This window comes from Sceloporus undulatus, chromosome 2 (genome assembly GCF_019175285.1).
Source record: "Sceloporus undulatus isolate JIND9_A2432 ecotype Alabama chromosome 2, SceUnd_v1.1, whole genome shotgun sequence".
Taxonomy (NCBI): Eukaryota; Metazoa; Chordata; class Lepidosauria; order Squamata; family Phrynosomatidae; genus Sceloporus; species Sceloporus undulatus.
This window is the reverse complement of record NC_056523.1, coordinates 75,586,222-75,610,146: the sequence shown is the minus strand read 5'-3', so window position 1 is coordinate 75,610,146 and position 23,925 is coordinate 75,586,222. Positions and strand designations below refer to the sequence as shown.

The 23,925-nt window shown below is 43.5% G+C and overlaps 2 protein-coding genes across 5 annotated transcripts in view; one reads left to right on the top strand and one right to left on the bottom strand.

The window, feature by feature from the left end:
- NPRL2 (NPR2 like, GATOR1 complex subunit) overlaps nt 1-9,616 on the bottom strand; it is a 16,642-nt gene extending 7,026 nt beyond the window's left edge. The window contains exons 1-7 of one of the 2 annotated variants that reach the window (XM_042451253.1): nt 9,365-9,616; nt 7,485-7,570; nt 6,359-6,450; nt 4,740-4,908; nt 3,823-3,931; nt 2,341-2,477; nt 1,526-1,623 (exon numbers count right to left, since the gene is read on the bottom strand). In XM_042451253.1, the coding sequence (XP_042307187.1) occupies nt 1,526-1,623; nt 2,341-2,477; nt 3,823-3,931; nt 4,740-4,908; nt 6,359-6,450; nt 7,485-7,562 (683 nt within the window). In that variant the 5' untranslated portion in view covers nt 7,563-7,570; nt 9,365-9,616. The remainder of the gene's footprint in view (nt 1-1,525; nt 1,624-2,340; nt 2,478-3,822; nt 3,932-4,739; nt 4,909-6,358; nt 6,451-7,484; nt 7,571-9,364) is intronic. The other variant, XM_042451254.1, reaches the window with a different exon arrangement.
- A 185-nt stretch (nt 9,617-9,801) lies between these two features.
- LOC121922178 (transmembrane reductase CYB561D2) lies at nt 9,802-23,334 on the top strand. Of its 3 annotated transcripts, none has more exons than XM_042451257.1 (4): nt 9,802-9,888; nt 17,878-18,177; nt 20,066-20,103; nt 20,636-23,334. In XM_042451257.1, exons 2-4 carry the CDS (start codon nt 18,051-18,053, stop codon nt 21,137-21,139), a joined length of 669 nt encoding a protein of 222 aa, XP_042307191.1. In that variant the 5' UTR covers nt 9,802-9,888; nt 17,878-18,050; the 3' UTR covers nt 21,140-23,334. The 3 variants fall into 3 exon arrangements, with proteins under 3 accessions (XP_042307191.1, XP_042307189.1, XP_042307192.1); XM_042451255.1 differs by having other exon boundaries at nt 9,844-9,953; XM_042451258.1 differs by lacking the exon at nt 9,802-9,888 and adding an exon at nt 12,990-13,373.
- The last annotated feature ends 591 nt before the right edge of the window (nt 23,335-23,925 follow it).

The following is a 23,925-nucleotide window of genomic DNA, read 5'->3' as shown; positions in this document are numbered from 1 at the left end:
CCAGGATTGCAGCATGCAGAGAGGAGAAATGTAATCCTTTCCATCCCTGTAACAATTTCAATTGCTTTTAGCCACAGGAAAAAAACACTCCTATTTATCAACAACTTGGATGAGAGAATAGGGGGCATGCTTATCAAATTTTCAGATGACACCAAATTAGAAGGAGTAGCTAATACCCCAGAGAAGAGGACCAAAATTCAAAATGAATTTAACAGATTAGAAAGCTGGGTCAAAACTAACAAAATCAATCTCAATAGGGAGAAATGTACATCGGGGGAAAAAAAAATGAAATGCACAGATACAGGATGGGGGACACCTGGCTTAACGAGACTACAGGTGAAAAGGATGTAGGCGTCCTAGTAGCCCACAAGTTGAACATGAGTCAACAGTTTGATGCAGCAGCTAAAAAGGCCAATGTGATTCTAGGCTGCATCAATAGAAGTACATACAGTGTCTAGATCAGTGATGGCGAACCTATGGCACGCATGCCAGAGGTGGCACTCAGAGCCCTCTCTGTGGGCACCAGTGCCGTCGCCCCAGCACAGAGTTTGCCAGAGTTTGTTATTAGAAAGCCAGAGGGACATGGCACTTCACAATAAATAAGTGGGTCTTGGGTTGAAGTTTGGGCATTCGGCCTCTAAAAGGTTCACCATCACTGGTCTAGATCAAGGAAAGTAATAGTGCTACTCTACTTTGCTTTGGTCAGGCCTCACCTGGAAGACTGTGTCCAGTTCTAGGCACCACAGTTCAAGAAGGATGTTGAGAAGCTGGAGTGTGTCCAGAGGAGGGCAACCAAAATGGTGAAAGGTCTGGAAACCATGTCTATGAGAGACTTAGGGAGCTGGATATGTTTAGCCTGGATAAGAGAAGGTTAAGAGGTGATATGATAGCCCTGTTTAAGTATCTGAAGGGGTGTCATACTGAGGATGGAGCAAGCTTGTTTTCTGCTGCTCCAAAGAATAGGACCCAGATCAATGGACGGAAGCTACAGGAAAAGAATATCAGGAGGAACTTCCTGAGAGTTAGAGCTGTTCAACAATGGAACATGCTACTTCAGAGCATGGTGGAATCTCCTTCTTTGGAGGTTTTTAAACAGAGGCTGGATGGCCATCTGTTGGGAGTGCTTTGATTCTGTGTTCCTGCATGGCAGAATGGGGTTGGACTGGATGGCCCTTGATGTCTCTTCCAACTCTGTGATTTTATGATGCTAATAGAAATGTTTCTTAGGGCTAAAAGCAGCAAAGTAGGAGCACTTTTTGTTGAGATTGGCTGAAGAAGTAAATATTAAATCTCCCTGCACTGCCTCCTGTTGTCCCAGTAAACCACCAGGTCCCTGTACACCTACTATTGATTTTTTAAAAACCTATTGTTTCTTTGCTTTAGGTAAGTTTGTTTCTAAATTGAGGAGGAGGAGAGGTAAAAGAAGAAAAGGACAGCACAATAGCGCTGAAATCTATTGCTCATAAACATTGTGATTTGTGACCAAACCCAGCAGCTCTGTCTCCTTTTCACATATGACACTCACAAGAGGTTCTGGATGGCAATGCGAACCAAATTCAGCTCCACATCTGCTTCAGCTGAGATTTTCTGAACATGCCGGAATCCATCAATGTATGGAAGGATCTAGGAGAGAAAGCATTTATGAAACAAACTAAACAGAGATGCATGCACACGTGTGTGGAGGAATTGAACTGGAAAGACAAGATAATTCTGGTGAACAATCTTCCTGTACAGTGTTCATTGAGAAAATTACTCAGTAAGAGCTAAAGAACTCATACTTCTGTTACAGGCACAAGACCCCTCCCCACAATAATGTGAGACCAAAACCAAGGTGAAGAAATTAATGTAGACTCCTGTGCATGCATTTCCTTTAACATAAATTCTATTTAACTGGATGCCAATTGAATGTGAATAATGATTTAATTCAGTGTGGGGAATGTATGGGACTCCAGACATTATTGGAGAGCAACTCTTATGTGCCCTAGCCAGAACAGCCAATGGTGAGAGGTGGTGGGAGCTGCAGTCTATATCTGGAAGGCCATACACCCCCACTCCTAAAGTATAGGATCAGGTTACCCAAACTGAGACTTCCCATTGACAAGTTCCACCTTGGGGTAGAGGGCAGCCTGCCTCATAAAACTTTTGAAATCAAGTATCTGTGAGCCACCTTAGGTCTCTTTCTGAGAGAAAAGCGGCATAGAAATGAAATAAATAAAAATAAATAGGGATAATTTTATTTTGCAGAGCAACAACATGTGGAAGAGGTTCTGTCTGCCACTGTCACATTATTGCATAAAATCGAAGTGAGAGACAAGTTCTTTCCTTCTTATGTGTCCCAACCTGCTGAGTGGTGAGGTCCCACTGGGAATTGAAGAAGTCATCCTTGTCTTGGGTGAAAACAGGAACATCATACTCCTGCACAATGGGGGGATCAGGGCGCTGCTCAATCACTTTCAAGTGAATGGTATTGGATTCATCTGTAAGAAAGAGACAAGTAGGATGGAGATGCTTTGGTGAGATTGGGACGGGCAGGGCACTGCACTGCTCTGTTGACAGTAGGCCTTCTTTACATGATACAACCATGCTCAGTTCCCCATGGGAGCACCCACAATAAAACAATAAAATAACCTTAACTATCCTCCTTCCCTTGTCCACTTGAAATCTAAAGTGGAGAGCTGCAGGCTAGTGGCAAATGATGGGAGAAAGAAAGAGTCCAGAGAAGATAACTAGCAAATCCCCCCCCCCACATGTAACAAGAACCATAATACAGGAAAATAAAGTTATCTGCAAAAACTTGCTTAAAAGGATCTTTATCTTTGTGTTGTTCTTCTGAAGTTAAGAGAACTGATAAATTCAATGGTATCAAGGCAAGATCTAATAATCATTTACTATTCATTCCTATTCTTAAGCAGCATCACATGCTATAGTAAACATATTACTTTTACATTGTAATATATCTGAGGTACAGGAGAAGAGACAACACAAGATCAAACAAGATCAGACATTGCAACAAGGCAGAATTATACACAGCTCACTGATGTGTGAATCAGAAATTCTAGCTTATCTCTCCTCTGACAAATCAGTAACAAACCAAATACAAACTGAAGTGTCTAACTCTAGCTTCTTGGGGAAGAGATAAAGCAGAATTCCTGATCTGCATGATACAATGAACCAAGAGAAGCAAGGCCTATAAGCCATATGTAACCCATTTTTACAGTCTATGCACCTCTAACTTCATGGCGGGAGGAATGAAAAATTGGTCAACTCCAAGCCTGGAAAAGGGAGCGATTGACTAACTCAGTCTGCTTTCACCTCTGGTCCTAAAGTAGTTTTGAAAAACAAAACAAAACCACTTCCAGTTTTGAAAAAAGGAAAAGAAAAAAAAAAGGCTAAGCCCCTTTTCCCAAATGGCCTGTGTTGGCCAAGTGAACTCCTTAGTCTTTTGGGGATGGGATGTGATTGGCTAAACTATTTCTGTGCAGTTGGGCATGGAAGCAATCCTCTTCATTCTTGGGGCATGGATTGCAGCCTCCCCATGCCTGGAAGGTGCTCACCTCTAACTAAACAAAAGACGGATGGAGGTGTGTATTTTACTTAATTGCTCATGCTTGCAGCAGGACCAATAGGGCAGCTTTTACAAGGACGCTGTTCATAAACAGCACTCAGGGTTTTGAAATAGGAAACTGGGTCAATAAATGCTCTCCTATTATGAATGTGCCATGTTCCCATCTTCCCTGCATGTCTCCCAAGAAATCACAAGTTTCCATTTTAATATGGCCCTTTTCAATTTGCATCCCTCAACAATTTGTCTGTTGACACTACCTATAGGCAAAGTGCATTTGCCAGTGGCATTCAGTTCCTCGAGTAAGATAGTCATGATGGGTATCAGCTTTTGCTTGCTCTCCTCATTGGAAATAAAGCCACTCTCCAGCTAGGAAAGGACAAAAATCTATAATTAGCTTGAATCAAAATGTAATGCTAAAAATACTAGCAATAAAATGGACAAAGTATATTGCACACTTAAAGAAAAGAAAAAATTCCTCATGCAGAATGTTTGTTAATATTTTTACAGTAATGACAAACATTCTTACACAGTAATAGGAGCAGTGTTAGTTAGCAATACTATGGAATCTGTATCAGTTCTGCAGATGTTGTCCAATTCTGATGTACTCTCTATATTAATGGATTCTTTATCCATGAATTCAACCATTCACAACTTGAAAATATTATTAAAATATATACATTCCAAAAAGTAAACCTCGATTTTTCCATTTTATACAAGACACCATTTTACTATGCCATTGTATGTAATGGGATTTGAGCATCCACATATTTTGGTATCCCTAGAGAGTCCTGGAACCAAACCCCAGCGGATATCAAGGGCCCATGGTAATTGGAATGGACACAAAGAGAGCTTATTCCTCTGGAAGCAAGGTATAACACTGTTTAGCTTCTTAAGCAGAAACATAAACATGGGTGCTGGGGACACATAACATTTAGCACAGCAGCACTGGCTTAAATGTGTCACAGTGGCACTGGCTTGATTGTCCTGTTCCAAAGTTTGTCAAGCACCATTCAAGGCCTTACAAAAATCAAGAAAAATCCAGCTTGCTGTCAACCAAAAAGCAAGAGAAGATAAAATGAGAGACAACAAACATGTTTACACACTGCTCAGTTATGTAGTTTGTATACCCTCTTAAAGAGAGAAATGTTACTCAGAATATCATGCTATGTCTGACCTCTAGAGTGGTAAGATAACCTGCCAGTTTCTTCACAATAGGCTCCAATGCACAGGTCTTAGCTCTGGCATCACAAACAAAGCCAAGATTGAACAGCAAAGCATTCCGGCTGTATTTCTTATGCTCAATACATACTGGGCAACCAATTAGCTTTTTTTCCATGGCTGTACTGTTAAAGAGAAATAAGTGAAGGTTATTAAATGTAATTTTAATGGCACTTGTTATAGCATAGCATACAATGTACTGTGTAGCTGTATTTCATTTATGAAGCAGTAACTTGGAGTGAACAAAATCAGCTTGTGTTTATAGATTATAGAAAAGCTATGGAATGCTCTTAAAGAAATGGGATTGACACTACATTTGACAGTCCTAATGAGAAATCGGTATTTAGGATAAGAGGCCACTGTTAGAATATGTAGAACTAGAATGGTTCCCAATTGGCAAATAGGTCAGACAAGGCTGGATTCTAGCACCCTCAACTTCTATGCACAAAATATCATACAAAGAGCAGGCTTAAACAGGGAAGGATGACAGAGGAAAGAAACATCAATAATAAGATATGCAGATGACACCATACTACTAGCAGAAAACAGCACAGACTTGAAACAATTATGAAGGAAAGTTAAAGAAGAAAGTACAAAGGCAGCCTTACTGTTGAATATAAAGAAAACAAAAATCATGACCATAATAAATTCAATCAGAAGAAAACTAAGAATGGGAATGGAAGAGATGAAAGAACTAGACAGGGTCCTAAACTGTAAAGATATATACAACCAAGCACTAAAGTGAAACTTATCCAAGCCATTATATTCCCCATTACTATGTATGGTTGTGAGAGCTGGACAGTGAAGAAAGCAGACAGAAAGAAAATCAACCCATTTGAGCTGTGGTGCTGGAGAAGAGTGCTGAGGATACCTTGAATGGCCAAAAAGACAAACAAATAGATCCTTGAACAGATCAAGCCTGATCTCTCCCTGGAAGCCAAGATGATTAAATTAAGACTGTAGTACTTTGGCCACATCATGAGAAGGCAAGACTCATTAGAAAAGACAATAATGCTAGAAAAGCTAGAAGGCAGTAGAGAGGAAAACTGCAGGCCAGATGGTTAGAGTCCATCAAAGAGGTTATGGGCCTGAACATGCAAAGCCTAAGCAGAGAGGATGAGAATAGGGGGTCTTGGAGATGTCACATTCATAGGGTCACCATGAGTTGAGGCTGACTCGAGGGCAGTTAACTACAACTACAACAACAACAACTTGTTATCAGCCGATACAGTCAGCCCTTAGTATCTGTGTGGATTCCGTTCTGACCCTGCTCCCCACAGATGAAAAAAACACGACCTAAGACCTCAGTTTTCAGTGGCAGCATGTGTGTGCCCCGCTGCTCTGCTGCAGCCACTTGCACACGTGGCCATTTGCTGTACTTTTTAGACATCCAAAATCAATTGCATGAGGCAGCTGCCTCATTCTACCTATAAGCAGGACTAGTCCTAATTGAAGACAGGACTGAAGAAATGGTGCTAAGTTGGCCTGGTTAAAGGACAAGGGGCAACCTGTACGGCCTACATGGTAACAACTATAAACAACCATTTTTTGTTAATAATCCTGGGAAGTACTTACACTGTGATGAGCTTGTTTTGCAGTTCAGGTTTAGTGATGATATATACCTGAACTGTGTCAAAGAGCTCTCGGGAGATGAAATCCTCTGGTACCTGCAGAGTCAAGAAATAACAGCATATCAATAAAAAAAGATCATTTTTAACAAGGAATGCAGATTGAGAGAAACACCAGCTTTGAAAATATGACAAAATCTCTAAATATGATTCTTTAAGTCTTTCTTCTTGCCCCCTGCTATCTTAAAATAAAAACTAAGTATGTTTACACTGTAATAGTAAAGTCTGTTTTAATTCCGTATACAGTAGAGGCTATGCTACCCTATAAGGCACCCTGGTTATGGAATGCCATCTCCTCAGAGGCCCAATTGGTCCCTACATTGCCTTCATTTCATGGACCTCTTTCAGGAGTGCTTTAGTTGCATATTCCTGTATGACAGGGAGCTAGACTGGATAACCCCTGTGGTCCTTTCCAACTAAGATTCTATGATTCTGTGATTTTAATGTCACGTTATAACACAGTTTTTTTTTAAAAAATGTATTAAAACCTTTGGGGTTTCAGTTTTATCCAGTTTGTAGCTGTTCCTGTATTTAACTTAGTTTAACTTGTTAAGACATTTTCATATATTCTTACAAAGTACATTATTTTTATTGCTTCACATTTTAATTTGTTTAAAATTGCTGATTGGTTTTATTTACATTGCCCTAAAGTCTTGGGACATATACATCTAAACCAACAAACAAAAAACCATTCTACTGGTAAAGAAGCGGCAGCCTTAGTTTGTAAACAAAGGAGGTGCATCCTCCAACACTACTGAAGTTGTGTAGCTAGAAATCAAGGAGACAAAAAAGGTTCTTAAAACAGTTGAGTACAGCTGTAGGAAAGGGCAGAGTTTTGATGCAGCTTGTGAAGGACAAGGACCTCAGCTTGGCTTAAGAGCCCATTATTTTTCATTCAGAAAGTCCCAACTTCAAACTTTGCCATTTCTACTCTAATGGATCTTGTCTGAGATCCTGGATTGTCACTGCCAGTCATAACAGAAAACCTGGGCAAAGGAAACAAATTGTCTGATGTGATATAAGACAGCCTCATGTATCAGCAATTCATGCCCCAAACATCTACTACTACCAACCTGGTACGTTATTTTAGGTCCAAGTGTTGGGTGGAATTCACTGAAGAAGATACACTCAATTCTACTCCTTCTTTCCATAGTGATAACTACAAAAGATCAAACACAGAATTGGTGAGAAAGGCCTCCCTCAGTATATTTTTTTCTAAATATAGAATTATAACTTTAATATCTCATGAACCCTCCTCCACTGACTAAAAATATTCCTTATGTAGAGAGATCTTGTAACACCTTTGAGACTAACTGAGAGAAAGAAGTTGGCAGCATGAGCTTTCGGAGATTTCAGATGCATTTGGAGGAAGTAGACTGAAGTCTACGAAAGCTCATGCTGCCAACTTCTTTCTTTCAGTTTGTCTCAAAGGTGCTACAAGATCTCTTCACATACTGATTTTACAGACTAACATGGCTTTATCTTTGAATTCTACAAGTACTGTATTCCTATTCAGGCCAGCCAACCATTCTCTCCTCCAGAATGCCATATAAATCCACATAGGCTCCAAACTTGGTTAAAGGGTGTTATGAGATTGTGTACCAATCATATCCAACACAGCCCAACTGTGAAGGATGATGGGAGTTGTAGATCAACAAGTGGAGGGCAACACATTGCCTTTCATGTCTATAAACAATGGAATCTTTTAGAATTCAAAGCTAAAGCTGCGTCAGTCTATAATATTTCTCCAGTCAGCATGGTCACTGGTGATTTTGGCAACTGGAGCTGCCCTCTAAACAAACAACTGCAGCTGTAATTATTTCCAAGCAGTAATAAATGATCATTCCTTTCACGGTTGATTGTTTTCTAACCAATACAACACTCTATGACTCCTGGAAGCTACTGCGCATGCCTAGGTTTTTGGTGCGCCTGTTTGGGTCTTCAAACTGTTTCATACTTCTTCATACCTCGAGCTTCATCCAAGCAGCGGACACATCTCTCCTGTTTCTCAATGCTGTGATTTTAGCCACCTGAGCTCACAAGAAGAGGAACAGAAGAGACCTTCCATGAGAGATTCAGGGTCCATTCTGGCCAGTGGGCCAAGCTATTCTTCAGGATACTCAGGCTATTCCCTCATGGGAGTAAATATACCATAGGCTTTGGTGGTGGGGTCTTTTTAAAGCCGTCAAGACTGGTGATGTTTGGATCTCTTCCGACAGGCCACTCCATAGTTTGGGAGTGGCAGATGAAAGGGTCCTCTGGGGAACCGCAGCCAACCTGGTCTTTATTGGCTGCAGTAAGTTTTTGCCCAGAGGATCTAAGTGTGTGGGAAGATGGATTATATGGAAGAAGGCGATCCTGCAAATAGGTTGGACCCAGGCCATGGAGGGCTTTAAAGGTTATCGCCAACGCCTTGTACTGCGCCCGGAAACTAATAGGCAGCCAGTGGAGGGATTCTAGCACAGGTGTTCTATGGTCACTTCTCGCTGTTCTGGTGACTAGTCTGGCTGCCATGTTTTGGACGAATTGGCGTTTCCGGACTAGGCACAAAGGTAGCCCCATGTGGAGCGCATGACGGAAGTCGTCCCCAAGGGTTCCCCCGGCCTCAGCAGACCTCACTTATGTTTCTTGGTGGCCCTGTTTTAGCACTATGGTCATGGGCACCTACCATCCCACTTCCCCGACATGAGGCACCTGAGGGCAAACCTTCATGCTCCTAATGAACTGCATAGTCTTCTTAGACTATGACTCTGGATCCCAGTTTGGCCATGGAAACCCACTGCAGTGACCTTGGTCAAGTCACACTCTCTCAGCCTCAGAGGATAGCAATGGCAAACCCCCTCTGAATAAACCTTGCCAACCAAAACCCATTACAGGATCACCTTAGAGCCTCTATAAGGCTACCCTCCCAAGAAGGAGCCCCAAAATGGCATCCATGAAAGCCACAGCTCACCTGGTCCTAAGAGAGCAGCTCAGAAAAACCACGCATGCGCAAACCAAACAGGTAAAGAGACGGAGGTAAAGAGCTCGCCATTTCTGCGCAAGCGCAATACGGAGAAAAGGGGGCGTGACTAGAGAGCAGTAGTCGTCGGCGTAGTAATAGCACTACGCATGCGTAAATCCTAGCGGCTCGAAGGGAAAGTCGGGCGTCCTACGAGTGCGCATGCGTCGATCTCAAAGGACGATGATGTCGATGATTATAGCAGCAGCAGCGATGACCCAACTTCCTCGCAATTTAATGAATACTGTAACTCCCAGGCCTGGTCACGTGACTCCCCTCGCCCGGCGGCTTCATTTGCCAGGCCTTCCCTCCGATGATGATGGGCAGCTAGAGCAGCCTATCAGGGGCGCCGGCAGAGCGACGAAAGTGGGCGTGGCTAGTAACGAAATGGGCCTCCTTGCCCAATCAGAAGGCACGAGGCCCCTCCTCCCTGTCTCCCCTCGGGGCGGGCGAACGCCGCCTTTCCTGGAGCCCCGGTGAGTCCTCCCGAGCGGAGCTTGGCTGCGGGGCCGAGGGAACAGATGCTGGGGCCGCCTGGGCAGTAAGGAACCCCCCTCACTGACCCTTTCCAGAGGGGGCTGGGTTACAACTCCCATCATCCTGCTACTATGTCAGGGGCTGATGGGTGTTGTCTGAAATCTATTTAGTGGCCTTCCAGGGGCGAATGGATTACAACTCCCATTCTCCTGCTCTTCTGGGTGTGGCTGATGGGTATTGTCAGAACTCTGGTTAGTGGCCTCCAGGGGAGAAGAATGGACTGCAGCTCCCATCCTCCTCCTGCTCCGCCTGGGGCTGAACCTTGGCTAGAGGCCTCCAGGGGAGAAGAATGGACTGCAGCTCCCATCCCTCCACCTGAATCCGACCCTGGCTGAACACTTGGCTAGATGGCCCCGGGGAGAATGGAACTGCGCAGCTCCCATCCTCACCCTGCTCCGCCTGGGCGAGAACCTTGGCTAAGGCCTCCAGGAGAAGATGGACTGCAGCTCCCATCCTCCCCTGCTCCGCCTGGGGCCTGAACCGTGGCTAAGAGGCCCAGGGAGAAAAATGGACTGCAGCTCCCATCCCCTCCTGCTCCTCCTTGGCGGAACCTTGGCTAAGGCCTCCAGGGAGAAGAAGGGACTGCAGCTCCCATCCTCCCTCCTCGCGCGCCTTGGGGCTGAAACCTTGGCTAGAGGCCTCCAGGGAGAAGATGGACTGCAGCTCCCATCCTCCTCCTGCTCCCTGGGGCTGAACCTTGGCTAGAGGCTTCCAGGGAGAAGAATGGACTGCAGCTCCCATCCTCCTCCTGCTCCGCCCTGCTGGCTGACCTGCCTGGCTAGAGCCTCCAGGGGAGAAGAATTGACTGCAGCTCCCATCCTCCTCCGCCCGCCTGGGCTGAACCTTGGCTAGCGGCCTCCAGGGAGAAGAATGGACTGCAGCTCCCACCTCCTCCCTCCCGCCTGGGGCCTGAAACCTGGCTAGAGGCCTCCAGGGGAGAAGAATGACTGGCAGCCCCATCCTCCCTGCTCCTCCTGGGGCTTACCTTGGCTAGAGGCCTCCAGGGAGAAGAAGGGACTGCAGCTCCCATCCTCCTCCTGCTCCTCCTGGGGCGAACCTTGGCTAGAGGCTCCAGGGAGGAAGAATGGACTGCAGCTCCCATCCTCCTCCTCTGCTCCGCCTGGGGCTGAACCTTGGCTAGAGAGCCTCCAGGGGAAATGGACTGCCAGCTCCCATCCTCCTCTGCGCCGCCTGGGGGCTGAACACCTTGGCTAGAGCCTCCAGGCAAGAGAAGGACTGCAGCTCCCATCCTCCTCCTCCGCTCCGCCTGGGCGGAACCTTGGCTAGAGGCCTCCAGGAGAGAAGAAGGACTGGCCAGCTCCCTCCGCCTGCCTCCTCCTGCTCCGCCTGGGGCTGCACAACGTGGCTAGAGGACCTCCAGGGGAAAGACATGGGACTCGCTCCCATCCTCCCCCTGCTCCTCCTGGGCTTAACCTGGCTAGAGCCTCCAGTGAGAAGAGGACTGCAGCTCCCATCCTCCTCCTGATCCTCCTGGGCTGAACCTTGGCCTAGATGGGCCTCCAGGGGAAAGAATGACGGCAGCTCCCATCCTCCTCCTGCTCCGCCTGGGGCTTAAACATTGGCTAGGGCCTCCAGGGGAGAAGAATGGACTCACCCCATCCTCCCCCATCCTGCTCCTCCTGGGGCTTAAAACCTTGGCTAGAGGCCTCCAGGGAGAAGGAATGGACTGCGCTATCCCATCCTCCTCCTGCTCCCCTGGGGCGGAACCTGGGCTAGAGGCATCCAGGGGAGAATGGACTGCAGCTCCCATCCTCCTGCTCCTACATATCAGGGGCAGATGGGTGTTGTCATTCATGCACATCCAGAGCCAGCCCTTCCACTGTGCCCCTCAGAAGGGCCGAAAGACCAGTGCCTGTCCTCCCGGGGAGAGGGGCCCCGCAGGAAGCCCGGCTGAAGGGCCGCGGAGGGGGATCCTCTCTTGGAGAGTTTGTGTGGAAGGAGGGAGGGAGGGATCCTGAAGCTTCCTGGCCTCCTCCTCCTCCCATTCATTGAGCAAAAGAGATGGACCAGGCACTGGGGTCCAAAACACACTCACTGCAGAAATAATCCAGTTTGAGACCGCTTTCACTGCCCTGGCTCAGTGCTAGCTAATTCTGGAAACTGTCGCTTTATGAGACATTGAGCCTTCTCTGTCAGAGAGCTCTGGGGCCACAATAAACTACAATTCCCAGGATTCCTTAGTACTGAGGGCGGGTGGTTAAAGTGCTCTCAAACTGCATTATTTCTGCACTGCGTTTTGGACCCTGAAAGAAGAAGGCAAAGACCCAGCCGTGTTAGTCTGGAAAACCAGTATAGAACAAGGCCTTGCAGCACCTTTGAGACTCACTGAAAGAGAAAAGTTGGGAGCAGGAGCTTTCCTAGGCTTGAACCTCCTTCCTCAGATGCATCTGCAAAAGCCCATGCTCCCAACTTCTCTGATTCAGACTCAAGGGTGCTGCAAGGATCCCTTTGCAAACTGACGGGAGGCGAGGAGGCGTGTGTGCGGATGGCACCGCTTTCTGAGGTTACAGAAGAGGCTCGTTGTTGCTGGTGGTGTTTGTGACCATTGTTTGTGCTGGCACAGGGTTCCTGCTAAGGAGATGCTTGTTGACAGCAGAGTTGGGGGTGGGAGTACTTGGTTTGGCCTCCAGGAACGGAGGTTGCACTAAATACTGCTTACTCCATATACTCATGTATAAGTCTAGAAGTGTTAGTCAAAAAAGTGACTCAAAAAACGGTGCCAGCTTATCCACGGGGTCAGTGTAAGCATTGTACCTTAACTCTCATCCAAGAAGGAAGCATCCCCTTCTCTGACTGGAGTGATGGAAAGTGGGACATAGGGCCAGACCAGACTGCAGAAATAATCCAGTTTGAGACTGCTTTAACTGCCCTTACTCAGTGCTAGGGAATTCTGGGAACTGTAGCTTGTTGTGGCACCAGAGCTCTCTGACAGTGAAGGCTCAATGCCTCACAAAACTACAGTTCCCAGAATTCCCTAGCATTGAGCCAGGGCAATTAAAGCAGTCTCAAGATGGATTATTTCTGCAGTGTGTTTTGGCCCCCCTGGGAGCCCCTAAAAGAAACGCTCTTTGCCACAATGCCACTTTTGACCTTTTTTAAGGCCTAGGTGGGAAAATGGTGGAGGTGGCAGCTCTTTGGCGATTCCCCTTAAAGGAACACAGAGAGGAACCAGGATTTGAATAAGACACTTGGGCTTGTTTGCCAGCTTTTCTGGGTTTAAAATCAGGCAACGTTATCACATTAAAGGCTGTAATCACTGCCAACGTAATTGCAGTTTGCTTTGCTTTGCCTTTTCATCCATTTGGACATGTGCGTGTTTTCTTAGCCCTGCTTGTGTCTGCTCACCTCTCATGCAAATCGGCCATGATTTAACAGTTACCTCCTCATCCATCCAGCCTTGAGGGTGACTCTAAAGATTTATACCTGCTGTAATTTTGTATGTTCTTTGGCATTGTTTTCCTTTGCTTTGTCCTTTATATCCTTTGTTATGTGCCTCTAAGTTTTGCCCTTGATTTATCAGCAGGTCATATCAAAATCCATAATTCTGGCCCCTAAACCTGCCCTCAATTTATATGTGAAGTCGACTTACAGTCGAGTATATACAGTAATTTGGCTAAATGCTATCCGGTTATTAAAAGATCAGACATGATGGGTGTGATTTTAGCATCTAGAGCTTCCTGGTTTTGGGTGTCTATCTGTGCTGCTGAGGAAAAGCAAGCTTTCTTCCTTTTTAAAGGTGTGGGTTCAGTCTGACCGTCCAAAACACTTCTTGTGCCAAGCATTTCAGATAAGGGAGACTCAACCGTACTGCCATGCAGTCTAAAAAATATCAATTAATTAAGAGAAATTAATTCACTCAGACATGGAGTTCTTCCACTGGATGAAAATAAGGACACATTAGCAAATGGGGGAAAAAATTAAAGGAAAGATTTAGCTCAACACACCTTTCTGCTTAAGATAGAGTAGTAAGTGATACCCATGAAGTTGTTCTGACAAATGAGGCAGAAAATCCCATAAGCATTTCCCCCAGTTGTAAGAATGAAAACACAACAGCAACAAATTAAGTAGCCAACAGTTTCATGATACAGTACCACGAATCCATTGCCTCAATAGGCCTAATGGTAGAGCTGGCCCTAAAAAGGGATATAGGTCTGTTACTACTGGCTCCTGTCTGCAAGCATCAGGAAGCATAATGGTTTCCGTATAAGAAGCCTGCTATCAAATCTTGCTTCATTTTAAGTGGCTACAACTGGGTGCAGTGCTAGTTAATAATTCTGTAATAATTCAATAATTCTGTATTTTGACAAGAAAATGAACACAGTCCTTCCCTTCCCCCAGTTGTGTCGGAACTGTAATGCAGTCAAACTCTTTTGGGGTTCATCAGTTCCAATCTCATGGATTTTTAATCTCATGATACCATTCGAATAAGAATGCAGATCTGTAAGAGGCCTTTCACATGACATACTAGTGCTTCAACGTCCATGGCTGCAGCCTACAGAAACCTGGGATTTATAGTTTGGGGAGGTGCTAGAGCTCTTTGCCAGAGAATCCTAAATACCCCTCTCTTAACTGCAAGTGTAGGGTCTAAATACCTTAAAGGCACCAAATCCTTTCTGATCTTGGAAGCTAAGTAGGGTCAGCTTTGGTTAGTACTTCGATGGGAGACTGGCAACAAATACTAGCTGCTGTAGGCTATATTTCAGAGGCAGGAACTAGCAAGTGACCTCTGAGTATCTTATTGTTATTGTTATCCTATTTATTTATATTTCGCCTTCCTCCTGATACAGAGAGACAAGTCAGTTAACAAAATTTAAAACAGTCTAAGTTAAAACAGTATGGAACATTAAAAATACAAAGTTTAAAAAACAGTTAAACAGTTCAAATGATTAAAATGTGACATTATTAAAATTTCAAATTCTTTAAGACAAAAACAAAACAGCACCTTTGTCTACATGCAAAAGTCTGGCAGCATAAAAATGTTTTTATCTGCTGTCATAAAGAAAGCAAAGATGGAGCCATCCTGGCCTCCCTAGGGAAGGAGTTCCAGAGCTTGGGAGCCTATCTTGCCTATGAAATTCATGGGGTTGCCATAAATCAATAGGTGAGTTGAAGGCACACACACACACACACATATACTACAAATCCCAGGATTCTGTAGGATGATGCCATGGCAATTAAAATGAAACCACAACACTGTAATTGCATAGTGTTAAAGGGTTCCAGGGTGTGAAAAAGGCAGAAGCTGGGTTTGGGCATACTGTAGTTCTATTTTCTACTCAGAATGGCTTCATCTGTTACAGTGTTCCTGTAGAGAAAGCAGTATTTATTGTAACAGATTGTGCAATACATGGGTACATGTTGCCTAATATGACTGCAGTTTTGTGAAAATTGTTGCAGTCATGCAAACTGAAAACCCTAGGTTGACCGTGACATTTCAGTCTAGAGACATATGCAGCAAAATACCTTGAAGTGTAGTAATGAAAGAGACTGGATGGCCATCTGTCAGGGGAGCTTTGATTGTGTATTCCTGCATGGTGGGGGGTTGGACTGGATGACCCTTGGGATCTTTTCCAATTCTGTGAGAGTCCATGTTAGGTCCTCCTTGGCAGTATGTTTCATGTATGTACTGTGCTCCTCACTTCAGTAATTTTCTGCTGCTGAGCCTCTTAAAGGCTTGTAACAAATGTGAGGTAGATGTGAATATATAGGGCTGCACATAACTTGCTATGCTGAAACATTCTACAGGACTGATCAGTAACAATTGGTGAACAGATCAGCTTTCATAAAAGTCAGGAGGAATCCATTTCTGTTTTCCAGTGGTTCCTTTGGCTGAAGGGAATTTTAAGAATGACAAGAAAAACTGTCTTGGTACTCATAAGACTGAGACAGGCTCAGGTTGCCGTCACAACTGAACCGAGGCCCCCTTTGCACTACTTTATCCATTGTTCTGACAAATGTCTGCACACCAGTTGCATTATACCCAGTTGTAGCCCCTTAGAGAAATGAAGCAAGCATTTGATGACTGACGTTCTGTACAAAAAAACTATTATGCTTCTTGATGTTTGCAGTCAGACGCCAATAATAATAAACCTGTATCCCATGTTAGGGCCAGCTTTACCATTAGCTGTACTGAAGCAATGGATTGCGTACTATATCATGAAATTGTTGGCTATTTGTCGTTGTATTGTCACTGTTACAACTGGGCAAAATGCTTATGGGATTTTCTGCCTCATTTGTTAAAGTAAATTGATGGGTGCCACCAGCTTAGGCAGAAAGATATATTAGGCTAGTCCATTCCTTTAATTTTTGTTTTTCTTCCTGAGATTTGTGGTGCTGTGTCCTCATTTTCACCCAGTGGAAGAACTAAGTGAGAATTAATGTTTCCTAATTAACTGATATTTTTAGTCTGCATGGCAATACAATTGAGTCTCCCTTATCTAAAATGCTTGGAACAAGAAGTGTTTTGGGTTTCATTTTTTTGAGGAGGGGATTTGGAAATATTTGCATGTATATTATGAGCTATCCTGTAAATGGCATCTAAGTCTAAATGTGAAATTCATTTATGTTTCATATACATATATACCTTATAAACATATAAAAATGCATAAGATTCTAAATATTTTTGTGCATTAAACAAAGTTTGTGTACACTGAACCATCAAAAAGCAAAGGTGTCACAGTCTCAGCCACCCATGTGTCAGATTCGGTTTTTGAAATGTTCCCGATTTCAGAATTCCAGATAAGGGACATTCAATCTGCAGATGGAGAAGATGTGCTCATCCAGTTCTTCAGTACATGCGTGCTGCAGCTTCACTGTCACTGAGCCACTCCTCTGCCTGCTCACAACAAAAGAACAATTTTTGATTTAGCATAGTCTGCTGGGCCATATGCACAGTTACTTCCTTTCACTTGTCTCAGCACAACAAGTTTTTTTTAAAATCTCATTTGTGCTGTGGATGTTTCCTCGGCTTCTTGGTATGCAGTCATAACATAACTCTTTCTGTTGCAGACTTGAAACCCAGGGCTGGCCCAGGACATTTTGTTACCTTAGGTGGTGCAGAAAATGCCAGCTAACTATATGAATCAAAGTACATAATACTGAAATCTAGGCGTAATACTGGCATGCAAGGCAGACAATCTCAGAAGAGCCTCTCTTCATCCCTACCAGTGAATCGTTCAGTAATAAAAAAAAAAGCCTAACAACCATAAGCTCCAAAACCTTCCTGAGGTAGCTGCTGAACTCTGCCTAATATCAAGGCTGGACTAGACCTACCAAAACCATCTGAATTTGAGGAATCCTCCTGTGGATGATGGTGGAGTGACTTCAGTGCAAGTGGTTTACCTCATCTCTCAGTGCTACAGTTGACTGGTTTTATTCCTGCTGAAAAGCAAAACACCTGTTCAGTTACTTAGCTCTTCCTATTAGCTCAGAGTGAATAACAAGATTATAGGTACAAAAGATGTCAGATGGGCTTGCCCTGCAAGTTCCACGTAACGGCAAATAAAGATGAGAACATCAACACAAGGATTATGTTTGCTAAAATTATTTATAATCATGCAGGATAGAATTTTGCCTTGAGAGATGCATTTCTAAGTCATTATTCCCCCTGTTTCTGATATGCAGGTCTGAGTGTTGATGCTTTCGTAGCTAAAGCAGCATCACACAGTGGTATTACAGGGAAAGAAGGCAGAGTTTAGCTGTTGGGAACCAATAACATTTGTGACAAATTGGCCAGGTATTAATGCAAGAGACTGATGGAGTCTTCCTTTGATAGCCTGGATTTTCCATTTATTTGCTTTTGATATTCACTAGTGAAACTTATTTCTGGCCTCTGTGCTATTTAATGACCGTGTTCATTTAGCTACTGATTTTTAAAGTATTGCAATCTTTCCTTTCTCCTTGAACAGATAAAGTACTAGAGGTACAAGACGACTGATGTGGTTTTTACTCTAAAGACAAGTGTGCCATCCTTTCCCCCTTGCCTGGATGTGCTGGGGAAGCTGATCTGTGCTGCACAAAGGAAGCCTGGAACTGGAGGACAGTGGAAGGCCAATACCTTGTAGAGTCTGTTGGAGAAGACATGGCTCTGACTCTTGAAACAGAATCACGAATATACCGCTCCCTCAGAACTGTCTTTGGGGCTGCTGCACACCTTGTTTCACTTGGATTTTCCATCTTTGTGGCTGTGCTTACAAGACCTGGATCAAGTAAGTCAGGAGCAATTATAGGTGTATGAATAGTTCACAGAGTTGTTGAAACTAAGGCATGGGCAGTTACCCTTGAAGATGTGTAGCCATCCAGTCTTCTGACCTGCAAAGGAAATAGATAACATTACACAATTTAAAGTCAGTATAGTCCTGGGAAGTGTTGATTTCTGTGATCTTAGCTCTAATTCCTTATTGAACTACATTGCTAGGCTTCTGAATCATGTAGGTTCTTCAAAACCTAATAACACACACACACACACACACACTTAAATAAGCGGTCTTATTAAAGGCACCAATAAAAACTTCTTAAAACACATTTAACACATAGTAAAGATGATAAAAATATAGACCCCCCCCCCTTTTTTTAAAAAAAAAACACCTCTGCTACAACCAGTTAACAGCCAAAGGTATGGCAGAAGGAGAGAGGAGCCATCCAAGCCTTCCAGGGGAGGAATTGCACAGCCTGAGAGGAGCCGCTGAGAAATCTCTTTCTTGTGTCCTCACCAAACATGTCCAAAACAGTGGTCATACTGGGTCATACTGAATGAAAGCCTTCCCTCGGGATCTTAAAAATTGGACACATTCCTGTTGGGAAATAATGGTCTTTTAGGGGTCCTGGATGCAGCCTAAGACAGTTATTGCTGTCTCTATCTAGCAAAAGAGATGGAATGTACATTTCCATCCTGGTGTCCATCTATACCTTAGGGGCAATTCAAGCTATCCATCCACATCAAGGACCACTAGTCATATATGTACAGTTGCCAGTCCCTGTGCCTAGATGGGCTGTTTTAGATTGTGTTGGGAGTTTTCCAGTGCACTTCAGTGTCAAATAGTGTAGCATTTCTGTTGTTCCATTACTGAATGCAACATTTGAGCTTTGTCACAGCAAGCTGATCCTTTGACAGCCATGTTTCCTATTATCCTGTTACAGTCTGGAAGCTTTTTCAGAATGTGTTTTCAGCCTCTCTTTTAAATGGTTTCTTGAGTGTAATAAGAGTCACACATACAAACAATGGCTTCAGATGAGAACAGCTGGCCTATTTTCAGTAGTAGCCTAATAACTTCAGCACTGGACAGAGCATCTGTGGTTGCATTCCCACAGGACGCCATGCTTGCTTAACTTTTTTTGTTTGTTTGTAAAGAGGTACATTGTTATGTTGGAGTAAAAAAAAACCCACATGGAATCAGTGGCACCTAAAAATCAAAAAGATTTGTTGCATAGCACACACATTTCTGAGCAAGAAAAGTTGCTCAGAAGATTTTAAGATGCTAGAGGGCTGTTCCTTTTTTTTTAATGCTACAGATGAAAATTGTGACTGTTAGAATACATGAACTTTGTTTTGAGCATTCCACCATCTCTTGTAATACTTGTAGTTTAATAGTCAAATTTGGGGAAGGGTTTGGGCATGTATTTTTTCTCCCTCAATGTTATCCAAGGGGGAAAGGTAAAGGTTACTTGATGTCAAATTAGAGTGCCTCAAGACAAGGCTGTTGCTGTATGGGAAGCACGGAGTTTTACATGGGGTGCAGATGTTTCACCTTCTTTGCAATTCTCTCTTGTTTTCCCACTGCAGAGCATTTTAACCCTCTTGCCTGGAAGCACCCTTAAAATAATATGTAACTGTGTTTCTATCCAGTAGTAACAGCAATTTGTGATTGTCACCCGGTTACTATTGGAACACTGGTGGGCTTCCAGTAAGAGTCTGGCTAGCCACTCTCAGAACAAGACTAGATAGGTCTTTAGTCTGATCCAGCAGGGCTTTCACACAAGTTGATTTCATTGTAAGATTTTAATGATTTTGTCCCATTTGAAGAGCTTTCAGTGTATTTCCAGAGATGTGTTCACCAATTTGACTTCAACTCACTTTGTTCTCATTTTCCCCCGCAGGTCTATTCTCCTGGCACCCTCTATTAATGTCGCTTGCGGTAAGCCAGCCAAAAACTGCCACCATCTTCCAAAATAACAAAGCATATCTGTATCTAATCTGGATTGGGAGTTGTTTCTGTTCACTAAAATAGTTTGATAAAGGGTAGAGAGGTCTTTTGTATTAATTAAGGAGCTGGGAGAGGAGATGCAGCTGTTCCTACATGCTGTCAGTCTGGAATCAAGAATTCCCTACTAGTCACTTCTCTGTTCAAAGCTATGATTAACTCCTGAAATGCTGTAATTATCCAGGTAACCTCTAACTCCCTGAGCTTTATCTCCTGCTGGGTTGATTGGGCTCACTGTAAAAAATGTCTTTAAGCCTCTCTATGATAAATCAATATCTGGTGGAGGTATCTGTTAGAAACTATCCCCACTCTCCACATGCGAATTATCATGTTAAAGTAAATATGAGGAAGAAATTATTTTTATATGGCGGAACTCCTTTTCAGTTTCCCTTGGCCTAAGAACAGTTTCAGTGACTAACATATCTAGTGAACAACAGTGATAAGACTTCTTTTTGCCTCCCTCCAGTTTTCGTTCCTGATGACGGAAGCTGTGTTGGTTTTCTCTCCAGAGAGCTCTCTGCTCCGGTCCTTCTCACGTAAGGCCAAGGTCCGCTTCCACTGGGCTTTGCAGCTGCTCTCTCTCATATGTGCAGTCCTGGGCTTGGCCATCATCAGCTATAACAAGCACATCAATGGGAAGGACCACTTTGTCACTTGGCATGGCCAGACCGGTTTGCTCACAGTGCTGTATGCTAGCATGCAGTGCATGGGTGGTCTTGCTCTGCTGTATCCTAAGCTGATGAAGAACTGGACACTTACCAAACTGAAGCTTTACCATGCCACATCAGGGTTGATTGGGTACCTTCTTGGTTGTGCCAGTTTGATGCTGGGCATGTGTTCCTTGTGGTTTACTGCAGCTGTGACTGGAGTCTCCTGGTATCTGTCTATCCTGTGTCCTATCCTCACCAGCTTGGTTGTCATGAACCAAGTGAGCAATGCCTACCTCTACCGCAAGAGAATCCAGCCTTGAAAGCCAACCTCAACAGATACTTTTTGAGATCCGAGGAGACATCTCACATCCTCTTTTAAAGAGACTACAGCTTTCTATGGCGCTGGAGTGAAGAATCCCTTTTTATCTTTATAAATTTGTATGGCATTTTTAAAAGACTTCTGACCTCTTCCCACTGTTAAAATCCTGAAGATGCTTGCACTGTTGCAGCAAAAGTGTGTGTGTCCATGCAGTGTTTTGTGTGCATCTCTTTGGAAATGTGGCTTTGTGGCACTGAGTAGTAACCCAGTAGCAGTATTCTGCCACCTCTCCTCCACCCATGAAAGGAAACAAATTCCTTAGATAGTCCTCTGCTCAGCTGAGTGCAGGAGTTCAGAGAAGCCCCTTACACAAAGATATACCTCACTTGCTCTAGATTTCTCCTTATGGAAAAAGTGATTGGGCATCAGAGGGGTTGGAATAGGTAGACATTTTAACATTTAATTTTTTAAAACATTTCTTTAGTGTAGTATGTAAAGGTTATGTAAAGACTAGTGCTTCCCCCATAACTGAATATGCATACCTAAGTCTCTCCCTCCTTCCAGGTTGACTGATGCACACACACAAAGTTCAGGCTTGGTCAACTATAATCTTTCATGCTAGGGAGAAAGCACAGGGGCTGGTTTAGTCTACTGCCATTCATAAACAAGGAATGAGGGAGTTGTCCTAGATCCAGCTTGAAAATATAGGGAGACTGTGACCCTGTGATCATACATCCTCATGACCTCTCAGGGGTGGAGAGAAAATGAAATTACTCAGTTCTTTCTCTTCTAGATTTTACGAGAACTTGAATCCCATGTACTACATGAACAACAGCTTCATTGCACAGATAGGTAAACAAAAATGAGGTACAAAGGTTTCTCGGTGAACCAAGCACAAAGTTAGAAAGGCTGTTTTTGTCTACTGTCATACTTGGACACAATTTTTCAAACATTTGATTGCTCATGAATAGCACTATTTACACAATACAGATGATGTTGCTGTCCCAAAGATGGAGGCATAGTACTGAAATATGGAAAGGAGCAATTTTCTTCACAAATGCGGAGCTGTTCCAGAATTCTTCCACAAGAACATTCGGGTGCAACTTGTCACACAGTCCATGTGATAGGCTTGCATATATGTGTACAGTCAGCATATGTATTGATCTAGTCACTTAATTTCTACGAAGAAGAGCTCGCTCCTCAAGAAAACTGAACTTCTTGACAGGCTCCTCAGAAAAGCCACATGCATTTGTGACTTAGGCCCAATAAATTCTAGGGTAGGATTCTTCCATGGTGCTTTCTCCCATGGTTTTTCATGTGTTTTCAGTACAGAGTGTGAAAGCTCCCACTAGTAGGGGTTGGGGGGGGATGAAAGGTTTATCAAAGCAAATTGTCTATTTTCCTATCATTTTCTGTTGAGAAAAGAAATGAGCCATCTTTGTGCAGGACAAAAATGAGCAATGAGAGTGTGGAAGAGTGTTGGTGTTGATCTAGCTAATCATGACTATCTCAGTGAATCTAGGTGACACAGTTAAATCTCATTGCTTTCAAAGGCACTTAATTGCAATCAGCTTTTGCTGTACAGTATTAGGGCCTTTGACTGTAGTCCCTTTTCCTAGAATGAAGTCCTGTCCACAGAATATTAAAAATACAGGGTGGAAGACTGCCTATAACAAGATATTTTAGAGCTTTCTGCAACAGGGCAGAGGGCCTGAGTGATTAAAAAAAAACAACAACTAGCATTAAAATGTCTAATTTTCAGTGATATGTACCCTATGCAGCATTATTTGCTTCAGCATAAACTTTACCATGTAGTATTATGGAGCAAGTTTTCCCAGCTTTAAAAGAAGGGTCCTTGGCCATCTTAACTATGGTGGTGAATTGTCTCCACCTTGTCTTTTAACGGCTTGAGAGAATTCTTCTCATGGGCACCTGCAATAGGCATTATAACATGCAAGCTTCTCTTTCCCCCTATTTCCCTGTATTAATTGGGTTCAAATAATTGCTTCAGTAAGAGTTGACAGGTCTTTTACACAAATATTGCAGTTACAGAAACTTTCCTGATAAAGCAAACCCCCCAACAGTTTGCGCTGAATGGTTTGATGGGTCTCTCTGCAGGGCAGGTAAACCCATCACTGAGCCTGGGCAAGAAAGAGCTGTATTTGAGTGCTGAATAAAAGAAGCTTTTAAACAGTTGTAGTGGATAGCTGTTCATTTTCATTCTCTTCTGATCCACTTGGCATCATTGTGGGTGAGGGAGTTGTCTGAAACATGGCCATTGCTAGCAGTATTCCTGAAAAACTTTCATTAGGTATTTTGGAGCTATCAAGTAATAATTTAAGTCACTTTGGATATGGGGGGAAATAGTGTTTGCTCATCTCAAACAGCGGATTAATGTGTCGATTTCAGCTGCTGAATCTGTTCTGCTTGGTTAGGAAAGTGACTAAATTTGAGCTCATTGATAGGATTCATAGATGATTCAAAAACCATAGTCATCATTCGCTCCTCATTAAACTGATAAATGTCTGCAGTCATATATTGCAGGGGTATGTCCTGGGCTTTGTACATTTTACTTTTTTAAAATATATGATTTGGATGAAGGGAGTGGAAGGAATCATTTCAGATCCTAAGGGTGACAGCTAACACAGAAGATAGAACATGGAAAGAATGGAAAAACTAAAACTTACACAATGAATTTCAACAGAGGGAAATGGAAAGCTCTGCAATGAAAAGTAAAATAAAAAATAAACATCAAATCCACAAGCATAATAATACATGGGACTACTG